The sequence below is a fragment of the Mastigoproctus giganteus genome, chromosome 5, assembly GCF_048544385.1.
Source record: "Mastigoproctus giganteus isolate SK-2022 chromosome 5, ASM4854438v1, whole genome shotgun sequence".
Lineage (NCBI taxonomy): Eukaryota > Metazoa > Arthropoda > Arachnida > Uropygi > Thelyphonidae > Mastigoproctus > Mastigoproctus giganteus.
In genome coordinates this window covers 110,288,592-110,310,070 of record NC_143579.1, presented here as the reverse complement: position 1 = coordinate 110,310,070, position 21,479 = coordinate 110,288,592, and the positions used below count along the sequence as shown (strand labels likewise).

The following is a 21,479-nucleotide window of genomic DNA, read 5'->3' as shown; positions in this document are numbered from 1 at the left end:
GCCTCCTTTTAGGAAAGATATAGAACTGGAACGAGTACAGAGAGGAGCAACAAGATTGGCGAGTGGAACAAAGGGTTGCTCTTACCAAGAAAGCTTCAGTTATGTAAATTGCAGCATCTGGTGACCAGGCACCTATGAGGAGTATAAGACCTTGATTGGTTTGAGCAAGCGCAATGCTGATGGGATTCTTCCTTAGATTGATCATTGTCCCCTAGTGGTTCTTTTATCTGGAAATTCTTTATATAGTCACTCCCGATAATCAGATTATAGTATTGCATTTTCTTGTTGCCGCTCTAACCTTTTAGTGTGGAATGTAGTCATCCCGAAAATCAATAAATATTTTGCTACTGGGTGAGCTTAAATTTATATCTGGAAAGTTAAAATCATCCGTGATAAGACATTCTTTGTCTGTATCGTTGTTCATACTCACCACAGTTATTTTTCTTATGATAGACTCTTACTCTCACTATTGTTTTGCTAGTGTTTGTGACATCAGACTGCTCAACTAAAAGCATCATTCCTTCCTTTATCCTGTCATGTCTGTTTTTTATGTATACATTATAATTATCATATTCAAATTCTATTTTCTCAGAATCAGAGTAACACCATGTGGTCTGTTGTTATACTTATATAGTTGGTGCCTCCGTAGCCAGGTGGGCAGGAGCAGCAGTGCGTAGCACACGCTTCTTGATTAGACCGGGGTTCGAGCCTGTGACCACCAAATACAGAGGATGCGGAAAGGTCAGGGAATGACCACTGCATATCCCTGGAGCGATATGGCCTTATTTGCTAATGCTCCTAAAAACCAAATAACAAACAAACTTATATAGTGGAAGTTTTCCAGTAATTTTGTTTTGTTCGTTTGGGTACAAAACAACAAAACAAAATTACTGGAAAAACCACTTTTCCGTATTCCGTTTTATTCCAATTTTTAAGCCAGGTTGTATAATTTTTCAAATCATTATTGTTATTTATTATTATTAGTATATGGTGTAAGGAAGCTTGAGGCTTATGTTGCACCAGCCAAAAAAAAAAAATTCTTTATTAGCCCAAGAGAGAAAAAAAAGTCAGAAGTAGAAGGGAATCACTGAGAAAGAGAAGAATTGATAATATCCAGCTCAGGACCTTGGGTGTGTCAAGCCCATACTCACCAGATGCAAGCCCTGGGGTGATACATAGGTATGTCTCCCCCCCCACTCCCAGTTATGGGATATAAAAAATTTATTGATAATCTCTTAAAAGCTGATATGGGTGGCTGTGCTCATGTTTACCCCAAATATAGCAACCATGTGCCAGTGAGTGCAATATTAGATGATAAAGTATATGAGGAATTTATATAGCATATGGTTTGACAGGTATATTTACATATTTTATTGTTATAATAAATATTTAACTTTTAATTTTTTTTTTTTTTTTGTGTTAGTTGCATTAGATTCAGGTAAACTATCCTGAAAGAGGCCTCTGAGGTCGGGAAAACTCATGTCTAAAAATATATATAAATTCATACACCGACCATTGAATAAAATTTAAAATTTAATATGACTACAATCTTTACACAAAAATATTTACAATAAACTATTGCGGAATGCTAAAAACTGTAATAAAAGATCATTTACAATAAAATTTGCTAAAATATAAAACATTAAAAGCGCTAAAAACCTGAAGCTTTCGGGAGCGTCAGCTCCCTTCTTCAACAGTGATATGACTTCCTGCAACATCTCCTTAAGTAGCAGGCTCACGGTACCTCCACACGTGGTATTTCTCCACGTGGTTCAATCGGCACATGGTCAGAACTGGAAGCGGAAATGTCTCGGGAACGTGGCAAAGAAAATCGTTCATCCGACCTTCGTCGGATGAACCATTTTCTGATGACCGGTGTTGTGTATTGTAGTTTTTTGTTTTTAAAGATTGGATTAATTTAATATGTGTTTGTTCAGTTTGTAAAAGGTGTTTAGGAATTTAATTTGTTGACCAATGTTATTGCACTCTTGTAGTTGATTCTCATAAGTAGTCACATTCGACCAAGTCACAGAATGTAAGCATTTTAGAATTGCCAATACTGTGTAATTAAACAGAATGAAACACAATTAAAAGAAATAAATGAAGCAAAGAATTTTAAAATACAGTGTATTGCATTTAATTATGAAATGTGTAATTTATCTGCTGCAGTGTATGACATTCATTAAATTGATTTCTAAAACTTGGAAGGTATGGATTACTTTTTAAAACTATATGTAATTATTAATGATTCTTAATTGTATCATCAGTTTTGTTTCTCCTTATGATTCATCATATGTCAGTTCTAAAGCATTGAAAAATATTTTATTTTTGTTACAGTGGTGTTCTAGTAAAGGATGGAACAAACTCAGAGAAGAGACTAGAAATAGTAACACACTCAGGAAATGCCTATTTATATTTCTATAGTGACATTGCATATAATATGAGTGGGCTTAACATTACATATAGGTAAGAGAATTTTTTATTTTGTCATCCAAATCATGGACATTTTAATAAGGTAGTTAATGTTCTTTGAGTTTTTTGAAAGGTATAAGGACTTCCTCATTGTCTTGTGTGCATAGCAAATACCATGGTCTTATTGGTACAATACAAGAAACTTTGTGTAGAGTTCATTTGCTATTGCACTGTACAGCAAACCCCCGCTATTCGCGGTATCTGTATTCGCGGTTTCGCGTATTCGCGATAGCCGATTTAATATAAAATGAAACCTGAAAAAATGTGAATTTTAAAGCGCCGTGAATATTTTCCGCCATAAAAAACATGGGCGTGGCTAAAATTATCTTTCCCGGTCAAAACAGCGCTCAGTGGGTGGGGGGAGAGGGGTGAAAAAATCGCGAGCGTGGATGTTTCTCGCTAATCTTTGTTCAGTATGTGTTAGTCATGGAAGGTTTCGTCGTTTGCTTTTAATTTATATGCTTATAAACTGAATAAATTTATCAATTTATAAATTGATATGCTTACAAAAATGATAAATCTACCGTTTTGCAGTGTAAAACAGACTTTTTCGAGTGTGTTAACGGAAGAAAGTGACTTTATTGTGGACAAGTCCTTTCTAACCCCTACAAAAATATGGCTACGAATAAAAAGAGAAAGGTGAAAATATCAAAGAAGGTGATAACATTAGCGAATAAAATTGAGTTATTAGACAAAATTTCTAATGGTGAAAGTGTCTCCTCAGTGGCAAAACATTATAAAATCAATGAGTCAACGGTACGATCAATCAAGAAATCGGAAGAAAAAATCCGCCGTAGTGTCCGTGAAAACGCGCTAATTGCTTCAAAAATTTGCTCTGTAACTCGTGATGTTAAATTAGAAAAAATGTAAAAGGCTTTAAATCTGTGGATAGAAGACCGAATTCGAAATAAAATTCCGTTAAGTTCACTCATCATTCGCGAAAAGGCAAAACTCCTCTATCAACACTTTAGCGAAACTGGTGATAGCACTGGCGGGATGTTTTTTTTTTTTTTGCTAGCAAAGGCGCTGGTTTGAAATTTCTAATAAATATTACATTTAATATTAAATTGTTTGTTATTTTCATTTCGATGCCATATGCTTGCATTTCACTATGTACTGTCTATGTACATGTCATATTATGAAGGTACATATAATACATACATAGACAAAATTTTAGACTAGTTTTTCTTATATATTTCATACTTTGGAACGGAACCCCTTTATCACTATGGGAGCCATAACTCAGTATTCGCGAATTTCTCAGGAACGTAACCCCCGCGAATAGCGGGGGTTTACTGTATATGTCAAATACTGCTCTCTTTCTCTTTTGTGTGTGATAATATCTGATTGAGGTGTTTATGGCCTTGAATGAATTGAGTAAGCTGAATGTGAATGGCATTCTTCCTCTTGCAGAGACTACACCCCCAAGGGGGTCTAAATTTACCCCTCGACGTGGGCACCTGTACGTGGTGAGGGGACCTCCCAGTGACGCTGCTGGACTTCCAGACTAGCGTCACTGGGAACCAACGCCCACAGCCCAGGTTCCAGGCTTACATCAATGGAATCCGGCGTGTTTGCCGTGTGCTGTGACCCGTGGAAATTCGGAAAGGGGGATCCTGGTGGTTGAGGGGCCCAGCTTCAATACACCACTTTGGCCCCTGCTTTGACAAGACGGGAGGTCCTGGAAGGCCTGGCTAGGATCAGTCGGCTAGTAGGTTCGCCTGCGAGGGTCAACCGTGTCAATGCCACGCCACTACCCTCATGGTCCGAGAGACAGGATTCAGGCTGGCGGCGGTGCAGGTATGGTGTCTAGGTAGCCCTGGTGTTCCACTCCCGAGCGCATTTATTGCATGCCGGGTAGTGGGCGTCCCTTTGGGCTCCGTGGTGGGTGGGGAGCCCGGGCACTGAACAATTTAAAAAACTCAATGAATCCTGATAAACTTATTTCTTCAGGGGCCCTAACCCGGTCCCTATCTGAAACCATAGACAAAGATTTAGATAGCATTATTGCTAAAAAGAGGCAGCGAACGGAATTACCATCAGGGCCTGTCCCAAGGTTCTTAATTATGCATTCTACCAATGAAACACCGATTGGTAAAATGTCGCCCTTTTTATTCAAAAAGGGTTAGACGGGTTAGCAGGTTCACCCAAATCAGTTAAGAGGCTTCGTTCTGGAGACCTTTTAATTGAAACTAAAAATGACAGGCAATCTGAACATCTACTCCGAACAACATCAATCGGAGGAATCCCTATAACAGTGACACCACACAGAACACTCAATTCATCGAGAAGTGTCATTTCGGAGTGGGACCTTCTCGACGTAACCGAGGAGGAAATCTGCTCCGAATTAAAACCACAGGGAGTTATTGCCGTCAAAAGAATTACTGCGCGAAGGGATGGAAAACTTGTTAAAACCAGGAGCGTTATCCTGACTTTTAACTCTCCTAAACCTCCTGATGAGATTAAAGCTGGATACATCAATTGTTCAGTGTGTCCATACGTTCCGAACCCTTTACGGTGTTTTAAATGCCAGAAGTATGGACACTCTCAAATGGCCTGCTGTGGAGTCCTTGCATGCGCTCAGTGCGGTGCAAAGGATCACGAAACAACAGCCTGTTCAGCCGCAAAACCGTGAAGGCGAACACCCGGTTAACTGTGAAGGCGAACACCCGGCTTACTCACGAGCATGCCAGAGGTGGAAAGAAGAAAAAGAGATTCAACGGCTGAAGGCAGAGCTAAATATATCATACCAGGAGGCAAGGAAATCGGTAAAATCCCTGAATATCAACAAACCTACCTACGCCCAGAAGGTAGCAGGGAGATGTTCCGTCGGAACTCAGACGGACATGACCATTCCTCCAAAGGAGTCTTTCACTCCCATCGCGCGTTATCTTTTAAGTTCTCAAAAACCTTCACAGAAAAACCAATCAGCTGCCACTCCTATATCAGTACCTCCTAATGCTCCACAAGCAACAAAGGAAATTATGAAAGAAAAGAATAAGAAAGGGGAAGTCCCCCCTAGAACCCAAGAAAACATGGATGTCGAGCAGAAGGAGGTACCCGAAGATTCAGTGTTGGAACTCTTTGCGGAGGAAGAAATAGACACGGGACAGCGTCCATTCTTCCCCAAAAAAGATAAACCCAAGACTGATAAAAGTAAGCCCTCAGCACCTCGGAAGCCGCCTGATGGACCCACCAAGCCAAAATAATGGCTAAATTCCTACAATGGAATTGTCGTGGTTTCCGGCGAAATATTGATGACATCAAGGCCCTCCTGCAAAAGCACGAGCCAGTTTGCTTTTGCTTGCAGGAGACATATCTAAAGGCAAATGACGATCCCACCATGCAGAACATCACAATTTTTCGAAAGGACAGAATTGCGGATGGCTCTGCTCATGGAGGAGTGGCTATCCTCGTCGGCAATCAGACCCCAGTTCAGCCCTTGCTAATTACAACTAGCATGGAAGCTGTTGCAATTCGCCTTTCGGTGGGATTTATATTAACAGTTTGCTCACCTGGGACTGACATCCCCCAGGAAGACCTTGATGATCTTGTAATGCAGTTGCCTCCCCCTTACTTACTTCTCGGGGATATGAATGGACATAACACCCTGTGGGATAGTGCTAACATCAACAGAAGGGGACGAGTCATAGAGCGTATGCTCAATGACCTTTCCCTTCTAAATACTGGAACAAACACCTTCTTCCACATGCCTACCCGTACTTTTTCTGCCATTGATCTCTATCTGCTCCCCTTCTCTACTCCCTTCACTCACTTGGGAAGTGGAGGAGAATCCATACGGAAGTGATCACTTCCCCGTGATAACCTTGTTACACAGTGGGAGGCCATGTCTTCCTTTTAGGTTACCACGGTGGAAGTTTGATCAGGGTGACTGGAATGCCTTCCAACATCAGTCAAATTTTGACCTCAGTACAGTCAGTTGGGAGCCTATCAATGACGCAGTAAAGTACATCACAAAAATCATTGTCCAAGTAGCTGCTAATGCTGTCCCAAAAACATCTGCCCGGTTTCCACCATTTCCCAAACCTTGGTGGAATTTACAATGCACAACAGCAAAAAAGGCTCAAAACAAAGCGTGGGGGATATTTCGCCAATAGCCTACCACAAACAACCTAATAGCCTTCAAACGTGCACGAGCCAAAGCACGCTACATCCGTTGTCAGAGTCAAAAGGAATCTTGGATCCGTTTTACATCATCTATTAACCAGTCTACTAACTCTAAGGTAGTCTGGGATAAAATCCGGAAAATGAAGGGAAAATATACATCCCACCCTTCTTCAATCCTAGATTATAATGGATGCACTATTGCAGACCCAACTGCAATAGCCAATGCTCTTGGGGAAACATTCTCTAACATCTCTGCAACATCCTCGTATTCCCCAGAGTTCCTGGTCCTGAAACATAAACTGGAAAAACAAGCACTTAATTTTAAGTCCAAGGGCCTCTATCCCTACAACGGGGCATTCACTATGCAGGAACTGAAAAGAGCCCTCACTCTTTCCAAAGCAAGTGCAGTTGGACCAGATGGCATCCATTATGAAATGATTAAACATCTTTCACCAAAATCTATGGATTGTCTGCTCCTACTGTATAACACAATCTTTATTGAAGGGCAGTTTCCGGACTCATGGCGAAAGGCAATCGTTCTTGCCTTTGCTAAGCCAGGAAAGGATCCAAAAGTCACCACCAATTATCGTCCTATTGCTCTGACTAGCTGTCTCTGCAAAATCCTGGAGAAAATGGTTAATTCTCGTTTAATATGGTATCTCGAATCAAATGACCTTCTCTCCAACATCCAGTGCGGCTTCCGAAGGAACCGGTCCACTTTGGACCATCTTATTAGATTGGAAGCAAGCATCCATCCGGGATGCTTTCCTAAAACGCGAACACTTGGTGTCGGTGTTCTTTGACATGGAGAAAGCGTATGACACAACTTGGAGACTTGGCATCTTAAAAGATCTGCATAGCCTTGGCCTTAGGGGCAACTCCCCATTTTTATTAAAAACTTTTTAGCCAATCGATCTTTCCAAGTTCGTGTGGGATCCTCACTCTCTCGTTCCTTCAGCCAAGAGGAGGGAGTACCACAAGGATCAGTATTAAGTGTCACGCTTTTTGCCATCAAAGTCAATTCCATCACAGAACAACTTCCTCCAACTGTAAACTGGGCCCTCTATGTTGATGACTTTAGTATATTTTGTCAGTCATGCAACATGAGGGTTATTGAAAGACAACTGCAGAAAGCCATTGATCGCCTTAATTCCTGGGCACTTGCTAATGGCTTCAGGTTCTCGCCGGAGAAGACCATTTGCGTACACTTTTGCCGCAAGCGTAATCTTCATCCTGAACCTGAATTAAGGCTCGGACAAAATGTTATTCCAGTAGTGTCAGACACAAAATTTTTGGGACTTGTGTTTGATAAAAAGTTGACCTTTCTCGAACATATTCGTCAACTTCGTACAAAATGCACGAGGGGACTAAATATTCTCCGCTCTCTCTCCTCCACGCGTTGGGGAGCAGATCGATGCACCCTACTACGGCTTTACCGTGCACTTGTACGACCCAAATTAGACTATGGGGCCCAGGTATACTCCTCAGCCAGAAACAGTGCCCTTCGATGGCTTGACCCTGTCCATCATCAGGCCATCCGTATCGCTACTGGAGCATATCGCACATCTCCTGTCCAGAGCTTATACGTCGAAGCAAACGAACCATCATTATCCCTTCGACGTAAGCAGTTGTCTTTAAACTATGCTTTAAAGTTGAAATCCCTGCCAGACCATCCTACGTGGACATCCGTTTTTGAGCCACGTTGGGAAAACTTGTACAATACCCGTAAGACTGCCAACCGACCTTTTGGCATTTGTGTCCAAGAGCTACTCAGAGAGTTTAACATCATGGTAGACAAGGTTGCACAAACACAAAAAGAAATTCCTCCACCCTGGCATGCTCATCCCCCACCGTGCGACTTTTCCCTTAAGAAATGGGTAAAGTCTGAGACCTCATCATCTGTCTACCAGCAGCTGTACTCTGCACACCAAGCTGAGCACTCAGACTTCCTGCCCGTTTACACAGACGGCTTGAAGTCTGAATGGTGCGTAGGATCTGCTGCTGTCTTTCCAGACACTATAATATTTCAGCAGATTCCTCCTGAATCCAGCATATACACTGCAGAGCTGTATGCTATAGAACTAGCCTTGGATCACATTCGAACTTGTCAATTCCAAAGGTCAATAATATATTCTGACTCTTTGAGTGTATTACAGGCTTTATTATCTCTGAGACACAATTCTCATCCAGTTCTTTGTCGGGTTCAGCAGAAGATACATTCTCTTCACGAATACTAGTTTGATATCCGCTTCTGCTGGATTCCTAGCCACACTGGGATAAAGGGAAATGATTTGGCTGACGCTGCAGCCAAATCAGCAACACCCACTCATAATCGTTGCCTGTCATTCCCCTATACAGACTACAGGCAAATAATATGCAACAAGATATATTCCCAATGGCAAGAACTATGGCACAGACAGAGAACAAATAAATTATACCAAATAAAGCCTGTAATAGAAACATGGCAGTCTAGTCTGCGCAGGAATCGGAGCGAGGAAGTTGTTCTTGCTCGACTTCGCATAGGACACAGTCATTTGACACATTCTTTTCTGCTGAGGGCGGATGACCCTCCTATATGCGAGTCTTGCGACACCGTTTTAACTTTAAAGCATATTTTAATAGATTGTGTTAATTTTACCCATGTTCGCAATATATATTTTACCGCTTTTACTCATCCGACTGAGCCTTATACACTCAGTCAGATTTTATCAGACAACGACCATGTGTCAGCAGTTTTTAAGTTTTTACAAGCTATTAATATATATATATATATAAATTAATTAAATTAATTTAATTAATATATATATAAATAAATTAATACACATATATAAATTGGATCATTTATTTTTAAACTTATACTGCCTTATATATATTTATATATATATATATAAAAATAACAATTTGACGAGGTAACCTTTTTAAAGGTTACCAGAATTTATCTTTATTGTTATTTTAATTGTTTCCTGGCGCAGTATAACCTTAGTTGTTTTTGCGCCAATAAACTCAAAATCAAAAGCCTAAATTTACATTGAAGGGTGGTTGCAGGATAGATGTGTAGAAGTTTACCTTTAGTCAGTGGGTGGGTGATTGTTGGAACAGGCTTCCATCTACTGTGAAAGTGGATGGTCTGAATAAATTCAAGGAAGAACTATACAAATTTTTGGAGCGAATGGATGGTAGAAATGTGTACAGTGTTTTTCCCTTTTTTTTTTTTGGCTGATGCTATATGAGTTTGCTTTCTTGCATCATTTGACACTACTACTGCTAACACAGTTCTTGCATTTTTACAGAAAGCAATTATAATGAATAATGAAGGCTGTAATATGAGTAAGAAATGTAGATTAAGATTATAATCTTGCAAGGTATGTCAACACTGTGCATATACAAAGGCATTTCGGAGTTTGTAAGTAATAGTTGCCTCCTTGTCAGAAACGATATTGGTGAAGGGAACAAAGCGGTACTCTTACCAAGAGAGGCTTTAGTTCTGCAAATTGCAGCATCCTGAATCAGATTACCTGCAAGGTAATCCGATTCAGGCATGCAAGTTCTTATGTGATTTAACAAATTACATAGGCACTTGCATGCATTTCTTATGTTACTGTTTTGCTTTTATCAGTGCAGTGACAAGAGACATGATTTAAACCAGCACTATAGAAATGTTGAAATATTCATCACAGTTGATAGGTTTGTAAGGATTATTCTCTAAACATGAGATAGCTACATTTTTAAAACTATTCAGATTATTTAGTGATTACAGTCCAAACATACTTTTATATTAATTATTACAATTATGATGAATTGACAGTCATTACAGCATACTTTTTGTTGCAGTAGTGTTAACATGAAACTTACATACAATCAATTTTAATTATAACTAATTAATGTGTCTCAAAGAACTATGATAATTTTGACAAGTGATTCATCAAAATTCAATAGCAATACTTTTAAGTAAATGATATTCCTGAAATGATAAGCTGCCATTTATTTAACAGATAAGATACAGTGACATCCTATTTCAACACTTGCATCATGTAGCAGATTGTCTTTAGTGACAGTCCTTTGATAAAACAGTGTAATTGAAATCGTTCCATGTGAGATGCCATTGGTATTTTAATAACTAGCACAACCACTTAAAAAGAACCAAACTCAATTACATTCTCTTTATCCCCCCCCCCCTCCAAAACTCAGTTGTTGCTAACTTCTGGGACTAAAAGTTATGAAAATAAATTTCAAAGTCAGTGTTAACCAGTTGTCTAATCACCTAAAAATAAGGGTGATGCTTCCTAATTATCAGTTTTCTAGCTAGGCATTAGGAGAGCATCAGTCTTCAGTGGTACATCAGTGATGCAAATATGCATCTTGCTTAACTATTCACGGAATATATGTTGCAGAAATAAGCACAGGGAATATGATTGCATAGTGTCTATGCTGATTGAAGTCTGCTATAAATTTTTAAAAAGGGATGGGGATGTCAGGGACAGGGTGCTGAATGATTTTGTGATAACTGAGAGTAAATTGTAAGAGTAATTGAAGATAAACATAAATGTGCCTGGGGTGGATGGGATCTATCTGATTATATTAAGGGAGTTGGCTAAGGAGGTAACAAAGCTTTAGCTATAATTATGAGAACATCCTTGGATTCAGGGAAAGATATTCTCATAATTGGGGATTGGAAATGTGTTAATGTGTCCCCAGTTCGCAAAGTGGATCACATGATGATAAGAGTAATTATAGAACTGTTAGCTTGACTTCTGTTTCCGGGAAATTAATGGATTCACTTCACTGGTTTAAGAAGTAATTCAGGATCATTTACTGCAGTTAACTGCTGTCATAGCATTGATTTGTTAGGTAATATCTGTTCTGACCTATCTGATTTGATGCTATGGTATAGTAACAAAGGAAGTGGATGCAAAAATATAATTTTGGTATCATATACAGTCAGTCCTCATATAGCACGATAGTTGTGTTCCTAGAAATCCTCGTGCAATGCAAAATCGTGCAATATAAACAACAGGCCCTATGGGAAAAATAGGGTTAGTGCCGACCACCCAAAATTGAACACACATTGGTAACCAAAACATTACCAAACACAATAAATAATCGTAATAAAATATTTACGTATTTTATAACGATTAAAATACGTAATAAAAATAATAAGTTTTTATAACATTTTTTATTATTATTATATTATATTTTATTATAATATAATAAATAATAAAAATACGTAAGTATTTTTTACGAATAAAATACTTACGTATTTTATTACGACTATTACGTAATAAAATATTGCTAATGCTTTTGCTTCTATCATAAGAAAATTTGTTTTTTGTTTGATTTTCTATCCAAACAGATGACAGCTGTTCCATCTCTTCCAATTCTTTGTGTCTTAATCTAATGGATTTTAAGTACACTTTGAGTTGTTCCTGCTATGAAAGTTGTTTTTATTTTCTCTGCATTCTTTATAATTCTCAGCGTCGCCTCATTTAGGTCTGTAGCACTTGCAATATCACAGGGTCTTTCATTTCGCTCAAAGCGTTTCACAATTTCATATTTTTTTCTCTATCGACAGAGGCGGACTGGCCATAAGCCTTACCGGGGAAACTCCGGTGGGCCGGAGGCCGGTGTGATTTTGGCCATAAACCATAGTATGAGGCCACTATAAATTTTCCCGGGTAAGAATTTTTGACCCAGTCCGCCTCTGTTTATCGATATTGCTTTTCTTTTTCTCTCTGAATCTGTAGTGTCTTCACCAGGACACTTCCTTTTCACACCTTTTAAGTGTGTTACTCATCTTTAGGGATTAAAGCACAATTACAAAACAAGGAGGCACACTTGACACATAAACAAAGCTGCGCGCATGTAGCAAGTGAATAAACAACACCGTAAAGGCAGAGATACACTATTAACACCTCACATTTTACTAAAGCACATTTCTAGGGGTTACTACCCTAAAACAATTTCCAGTTGCATTTCTGCTAGTGGAATCTGTTATAAACTGGTAGTAAACTCGATCTAATTGCATTTGCGATTATACCGATAGCTGGAATTGTGTTGGTTTTTACGTTATTATGGTGAAATGTGTTTCCCCTTCACTGATATAAAAAATATAAATACATTTTCAGAATCTTCTCTTCATTCCTATCGTGTTGCGTTCGGTTGGGGTGATTCTGCGTTCGACTGCCATTTCTTGTAAACACAAAGGCGAATCGTGCATAAGCGAATTTGGTTCGTGTTATATAAGATATTGTTCCCCTATTTATAAATCGTGTATGCTCGAATTCGTGTAGTGTAAACAAGTGTTATACGAGGATTGACTGTACTTAGATTTTAAAAACTCTTTTGATACTACTGCACATAAGACTGCTGTACAAATTGGAATAGAGTTGCTTTAAGGGCAAGTTACTACTATGGATAAGGGGATCATTTGAGTGGGAGAAGTGGTTATCAGTGGGCTCTGCTCTTCTTGGACTAAGGTTATTAGTGGAGTTTCTCAGTTTATTGCTGGGCTCATTGTTTTATATATTTATTATTGATATTAATGAAGGCCTTTTTCAGGTAATTGATTGAATCTCTTAAAGTATTGTATGAGAATTAAGCCTTTATGCTATTTCTCCCATTAATGAAGGCATATTGGGCGACTTTTCTCCCATTAATGAAGGCAGACGGCCTCCGTAGCAGAGTGGTCATGAGTGGGAGTGCAGTAGCACACGCTCTTTGAGTAAACCGGGGTTCAAGCCCCTGACTGCTGAATACAGTTGATCTGCCAACCCGCACTGGACCAGCGTGGCAGATTATGGTCCATTTCCCTCAGCATGTTGAGGAGGCTTCCATCCTGCAGTGGGTTGATAATGGCTGCACTTTACCTTTATTGGGTGACTTAATGTCTAAGTTTTCAAATGATACAGGGGTTTGCAGGGTGGTTAATGACAGTAATCAGAATATGCTTCTGGAAAAAGATCTAGAAAAATTAGGTAAATGGTCTGAAAAGTGGCAAATGATGTTTACTGATGCGAGTTACTGCATGCGAGTTACTGCATGTGGATAGCAGTAATCCCAGTTTAACATATACTAACTGTGGATTAACACAGAATAGTGTTAATGCATACTTAGGGTAGTGGGGAATGAAAAAAAAAACCGGGGGTAATTCTGCAGAGAGGTCTAATGTTCTGTGAGGGTGCAATCAGGCTACCAGGAAAGGTCATGGGGATTTTGTCAATGATATACAGGAATGTTTCCAGCAGAGATAAGGAGGTGATTATCTCTTTGTATAAGATGGAAAAATATGCACTTCAGTCAAAGTTTAAATAAAACTGGCACTCATCTCATGATCCGTTTAATTGCATGAATTATATAAAAAAAGGGATATGAGAAGGTCTCAGATTTAAAACTAAAATCATAAGTTAAAACTCTTGGGTTAAAAATTAAAAATTAAGCTCAGAGGAGAAAGAGGTGAGAATATTCTCATTTAAACATAACTTTACAGTTTTATCTTTTAAAACTGACAACTAGAGCAGGGGTGGGCAACTTTTTTCGTCAGTGGGCCGAATGAAATTTTTGCATCATGATGCGGGCCGGAATAGATTGAACGATTTAATAAAAAAAACCAGAACCTAAAAAATGTTATATATTACTTGAATTACCAAATTATTAATGTATTTTTAAAAAAAATATCTGAATGTCCAATTATCATTGAAAATGCGGGATTCGGCATCAATTTTTCTTTTTTTTTTAATTGGCTCATTTTATGGGCTATAAATTATATTAAATTAAAAATTGTAATAATTAGAAAAGGCATAAAACATAAAATATCTCGCACCAATATTATTTTTTTCAATAATAAGTCAAACCCAAAAGAACTTCGTTCGATCGATGCTACAATAATAATTAGGAAATAACTCTTTGACGCTGCGTAGAATCACTTGGTTACTGTTGTACTGGCCGCGATTCCCGATTGAACCGAATTAAGCCGAACGTTTATGGCGAGTGTAGTCAGGTATGGATTTTCTATATTTATGCATTTACCGAGGGGGCTGGATTCAACATCGTCGTGGGCCGGCTATTGCCCACCCCTGAACTAGAGGATGACGTGGTGCACCGCTTTCTCCTCTGAGCTTAATATTAATTTTTAACCCAAAATTTTCAACTTATGATTTTAATTTTTAATCTGAGACCTTCTCATACCCTTTTTTTATATAATGGGGTTTTATATAATGGATCATGGGGTTAGTGCCGGTTTTATTTAAGCTTTGACTAAAGTGCATATTTTTTCATCTTAACTTTCGACATTTTAAGCTCTTGCTGTTTTTAATTATACTCTTTGTATAAGGCAATTGTTAGGCTACATTTTATATATTGATATGGAAGCTTCATCCAGATTTAGTGAGGGAAAAAAAATAGTGCTCTGTCAGGAAGGGCTTCAGTTCTGCAAATTGCTGCATCTTTGGACTCTTCGCCTTCTTGATCTGATTGAGGTGTTTAAGGCTTTGAATGGATTGAGTAAACTCAGTGCTTATGGAATTCTTCCTCTTTCTTAGACTACACACAAGGGTGTATAAATTCAATTTGAGAAATGTGTGGAAATTCTGGTGTTATAGAATATGGTATCTTGGAGATGAAGGTAGAGAGAGAGAAGGATATTATTGCTAAGAAGTTAAGTACTGTAGGAATTATCTGATTGAAACTTTTCATTCAGTCACTTGGTTTTAGTGATCACTTAGAGGTACACTTTAAGATCATAAGTAACAATAGTTGAACTATAGGCCCTTCAGGTTTTAAAAAATAATAAATAAAATAATTAATTGTTGTGCATGACATTTTGCAGTTTAATTTATTTAAAACACTAAAATTAGAAAAAAAAATTGTGTTACTTTAAAGTTGCTTGTTTATTTATATTAATTGATTTTTATTATTTATGAGGTTTGATCAAGAAGTTCAAAGACTAAACTGATACTTGGGAAAATAAATAAGCTTACCAGCTATTTGAATAGATCTCCTTTGAGGTAGTCTCCTTGTGACACCAATTCTGGTGCTTCTGAAACTTCTAGATTCATTCTTGATGTACTTCTTGAATTGCTGATAGTTTCTGTGTTGTATTCCGAATTATTTCCTTGGTCAAATCTGTGACCTTTTGATGGCTTTAGCTTTGTGGGAGGGAAATCACATGAGCTAGGTCTGGTGAGTAATGGTGGATGGGAGATTATAGTGATGTCATGCTTTGCAAGAAATTTGTAAATGGGAAATGGCAAGTGAGTAGAGATGCTGTTATAATGCAAATTCCCCAAATCCCGTATTTCTGGCTGTTTTTTTCTGAACAGCAGCATAATCACTGTAGAACTGTTTTGCAATATTTCCAGTTCACTGTTAGATCATGTAGGACAACCATGCAGGACAAATTCATAATTAACAATGTCCCATGAGGTTAAAAAAAAAAAATGAGCATGAACTTCACATTTGATCAAGATTGTCTTGATTTTTCTGGGCCTCGGAGAAAATGGAATCTTCCGTTAAGGGGACTGGACCTTTTTTTCCCCGAGGTTGTAGCCATACACCTCTGATTCTTCACCAGTAATGATGGAAGAAACAAGGTGTGGGTCAGCCAGCCATGCATTGAAGAAGATCCAGACATGTAAGAACTTTTCTGTGATCATCAGTGAGGATGCAAGGCACAGAATTTGCTGAAATGTGTTGTATTCCTCCTTTTGTTAAAATTGATTGACATGTTCCATAAGAAACACCAATTTAATTAGCACAATGTGCGTGCATGCACGCACGCACGCACACATAAAATTGCTACTTGATGCAGCTGAGCATCAATGCAGGAGAGAGGGTTGGAGGAGAAACAGGCTTGAATTGACTATGGTTGGAGCCCGTGTGATTACCTGTTAATTTCTCTAATCTATATGGTTATGCCAATATAAGCAGAACTTAAGATTTTTTTCCTTTTCTCACTTAGAAGAAAGTTTATGCCTGTAGGAAGATCCTAAACATTTTCAGGAAATCCTAGAGGTGACACAAGTCATTCAGAATAGCTAGTGAGCACATATAGCACTTGGACTGTACATTGGAGAATTATATTGACAAAATTTTGCTTATATTCTAAGCTGATGTTTTAGAATAAGATTTACTCAAAGTAATAAATCTATTTACTGTTTTTTAAATTATTGTAATTTATCTTATAATGATCATTACTATTTTTTGTGAAGAAATGGACTCCACTATGTTTGTATTTTATAGTTTCAACAGCTGTCCCCGGAACTGTTCAGGAAGAGGACCCTGTGTTGATGGTATTTGTACTTGTTGGGCTCGTTGGACTGGAGAAGCCTGTGATACTCCTATTTGTCCGTTGAAATGTAGTGAAAATGGCCAGTGTGATGAGGAACATCACACATGTTTATGCAATCCTGGATACACAGGTACTGGTAGAATAAAAATGGGCGAAATGTGTTAAAATATTTCTTGTTCATTTAATTGCAATAAAATTTCATAAATATGGCATTAAAAAAATCTAATTCTCAAAAATATTCTCACTCTGAAAATTTTACATTAAAGAAACCTAGTAATCAAGAAATTACTCAGAAAATCTGCTACTTCATTGAGTGCTGTCGTTTTGGCAATTGTAAATTATATATGACCATGGGAAAATTTATTATGGTTTTCATCAGGTGTATTTCCTGATAGAAATATAATTTATGCTGTAATTTGATTGCATTATTTAGAATAAACAAACTGCAAGGCAGGCACATTATAGCAATGCAGCATATGTGCTACTAAACTCTCATCATGCATGCTGTGTGTGCGCACGTGCGCCTATTTATAAGTAACATGTGCACACACACACAAACACCTTGTTGATTGCTTATAAATAGGCTACAACTACTCTTCATTCATACTGTATACATATAGTTAGCAATTTTTTTTTTACTTATGGCTTAAGAATATAATTCTAGAAATCACTTCAGCAGCTTCATTGTTTGTTTATCTGATTTGTACACATGAACATTATAGCATATTGGTTGCCTTAGGAGCAACACATTATAATTGCAAAGCTCACATTTGCTGTTTTGGCAGCAGAAGAAAGTTTCTAGAGCATTTTATTTGAGCAATCCAATTATCTTAAGATGACTGCAGTCATTCATGCAAGCCATGGTACTTTACTGCATTCAGAAGCTTTGACATACTTTAATATGTTTCTTTCAAGCCAACAGCATGAAATAGAGAAACTGATGGGAATACATTTCTACTGTGCAGCAAAACTACTTTTAAACTTAATTTCAAGGTATCAGTAAATATACAACATTCGTTAGGATTGTGACCAAAGCCCACTTTGTTTAGAAGTGAGTAGTATCGAGTACAATAACATCTTTACAGAAACATATACCGTCTTCCATAGCAAAATATTTATAAAACATAATATAATTTGGAAATTGCTCTATGTGGTGATTATCTGTGGATTAATTTTTGAAATGAACCACTCTTATACTACATGAATAATGCAAAATTAGCTTATTAATTAACTTCTTTGACCTAATTTCTAAACTTATTTCAAGGGAGATTTCAGGATCCATGCTGGATCCTATCATCACACCATACAGAACTAAAATAAAGAGAACATAGGAAACTTTTAAGTTTACATTCTAAACTATTTGAAATCAAATTTTCATCCTTAAAAATTTTTCAAGTTAGATTTAGATTTGCAAATTAATTTTACATTCCTAAAACCATTTTTAAAATTACATTTGCAAATTTTCAAATTATCTTTTTAGCATTTTTACAATATTAAAATTTTATTTCAGGAAATGAATGACAAAGTTCAAATAAATTATATGTAAATTTAATAAATTACAATTTTATTTATTACTATTGCAGTTTTATAAATAAATATACAAAAGCAGCATACTTGTTAACAAGTATGTGGCTTTGAAGGCCATTCTATTTGAAGTGCCGTTCAGGTTCATAGGTATAGAACCTGAATGGCACCTATTCAGACAAATCAGAGTGCAGGGCTGTTAACAGGTATGTTGTTTTTGTATATTTATTTTTAAAATTGTAATGGTAATTGTATATCGTAATTTATTAATTTTATGTATAATTAATTTTGAAAAGTTCATTCATTTTCTGAACTAAAATTGCAACATAAAAATGTTAAAAAGGTAAATTTAATTTGTAAATCTAAATCTAATTTAAAATTTGTTAGGGATACAAATTTGATTTGGAATTGTTTAGAATGTAAACTTAAAGTTGCTTGTGTTTCTCTTATTTTAGTCTTGTATAGTCTGATGATAGGATCCTTCAGCTTTTTCTTTGTAATGTTCAGAAATTAGGTCAAAGCACTTAATTAAGAAGCTAATTTTGCATTATCCATGTGATATAAGAGTGGTTTATTTCATTTCTACCAGTGTCATGTAACACAAATTTGAATGACAGTGAAGAATGATCTTGCTTTGGGAGTTTCATGGTAGTATATACAGTTTGTCCTCGTATAGCACGATAGTTGTGTTCCTAGAAACTCACGTGCAATGCAGAATCGTGCAATATAAACAACAGGCCCTATGGGAAAAGTGGGGTTAGGTGCCGACCACCCAAGATTGAACACACATTTGGAACCAAAACATTACCAAACACAATAAATAATCGGGTAATTTTAATCGTTATAAAATACTTACGTATTTTATAACGATTAAAATACGTAATAAAAAATACAATATATTTTTTATTATAATATAATAAATAATAAAAAATAAATATTTTTTATTATATTATAACAAAGTATTTTTAGTATTTTTTAATACTAAAAAAGTATTTTTTACGAATAAAATACGTATTTTATTCGTAAAAAAATTATTATTTTAAATAAAATAGTAAGTATAAATAATAATACGTAAGTCATAATAAAATGCTTACGTATTTTATTACGACTATTACGTAATAAAATATTGCTAATGCTTTTGCTTCTATCGTAAGCAAACTTGTTTTTTGTTTGATTTTCTATCCAAACAAATGACAGCTGTTTCATCCCTTCCAATTCTTGTGTCTTAATCTAATGGATTTTAATTACACTTGAGTTGTTCCCGCTATGAAAGTTGTTTTTATTTTCTCCGCATTCTTTGTAATTCTCGGCGTTGCCTCATTTAGGTCTGTAGCACGTGCAATATCACACGGTCTTTTATTTCGCTCAAAGCGTTTCACAATTTCATATTATTTTCTCTATCGACAGAGGCGGACTGACCATAAGCATTACACGGAAAATCCCGGTGGGCCGGAGGCCGGTGTGATTTTGGCCATAAACCGTAGTATGAGGCCACTATAAATTTTCCCGGGTAAGAATTTTTGAACCAGTCCGCCTTTGTTTATCGATATTGCTTTTTTTTTTTTTTCTCTGAATCTGCAGTGTCTTCACCAGGACGCTTCCTTTTCACACCTTTTAAGTATTTTACTAATTTTTAGGGAATAAAGCACAATTACAAAATGAGGAGGCACGCTTGATACACATAAACAAGGCTGCGCGCGGGTAGCAACTGAATAAACAACACCGTAAAGGCCGAGATACACTATTAACACCCCACATTTTACTAAAGCACATTTCTGGGGGTTACTACCATAAAACAATAAAAACAATTTCCAGTTTTGTTTCTGCTAGTGGAATCTGTTATAAACTGGTAGTAAACTCGATCTAATTGCATTTGCGATTATACCGATAGCTGGAATTGTGTTGGTTTTTACGTTATTATGGTGAAATGTGTTTCACTGATATAAAACACATAAATACATTTTCAGAATCTTCTTCATTCCTATCGTGTTGCGTTCTGTTGGGTGATTCTGCGTTTGACTGCCATTTCTTGTAAACACAAAGGCGAATCGTGCATAAGCGAATTCGGTTCATGTTATATAAGATACTGTTCCCCTATTTATAAATCGCGTATGATCGAATTCATGTAATGTAAACACGTGTTATACGAGGACCGACTGTATAAATTACAATTTCCACTGGTATATTGTTTTTTAAATTAAGGCTCAAAATCTGATACCTTGAAACTTTCCCATAGTGAGTGATATGCTTGATATCAATCATAGTGGCAATGCTGCTTTGCTACCTCAGAGCATCTTTCTCTATAGTACATGATCTGTGCAATTTGGTAGCTCAATAAAGTGAAGCAGGAAAGTATTAGGTTTCAAAAACATTGCATGTGCAGAGTTTCATTATTGCCAGATTTAACGAGGCGCCTCCGTAGCCAGGTGGGAAGGAGCAACAGTGCGTAGCACACGCTTCTTGATTAGACCGGGGTTCGAGTCCATCACCACCAAATACGGAGGGTGCAGAAAGGTCAGGGAATGACCACCGCATATTCCCGGAGCAATATAGCCTTAGTTGCTAATGCTCCTAAAAACCAAATAACCAACCAACCAACCAGATTTAACGATATTTTTATTCTACTCTTTTTTTTTGCTTTGCATGTTTGACTTTATTTATACTAGGGCTGTTGAATGATTAAAAATTTTAATCTGTATGAAACTTGATTAAAAAAAAATTAATCTTGAATTAATCTTTTAATTTTAAATTTCAAGTCACAGATAATCCTGATATACAATAAAAACTAAGCATTAAAACTACTAACAAAAAAGTAGTATACTGTATGAATTATTACCAAAATAAAAGTCTTTATTTAAAATAAAATAGTAAAATAAAACTAGAAATGAAATGTTTATTAGGAACTTTAGTCCTGAAATAATTAAGAATATTATTCATTTTCTCCATTTAGCCAGTTATCGCGACAAATAATTTGATTTAAGTTTTAATTCAATCTTTATAGCACTGAGCGAAGACTGCAGCCCGGTGCCTAGCATTAAAGTGATTAAGCGATTTCCGAGTGATTCATAGAGCG

General features: G+C 36.9%; 1 protein-coding gene across 1 annotated transcript in view; it reads left to right on the top strand.

Annotated features, from left to right (window-relative positions):
* Positions 1 to 21,479, top strand: part of LOC150085636 (attractin-like protein 1) — a 585,126-nt gene that overhangs the window by 68,310 nt on the left and 495,337 nt on the right. The window contains exons 3-4 of the mRNA XM_090374629.1: positions 2,338 to 2,466; positions 16,834 to 17,012. Of these exons, the coding sequence (XP_090230755.1) occupies positions 2,338 to 2,466; positions 16,834 to 17,012 (308 nt within the window). The remainder of the gene's footprint in view (positions 1 to 2,337; positions 2,467 to 16,833; positions 17,013 to 21,479) is intronic.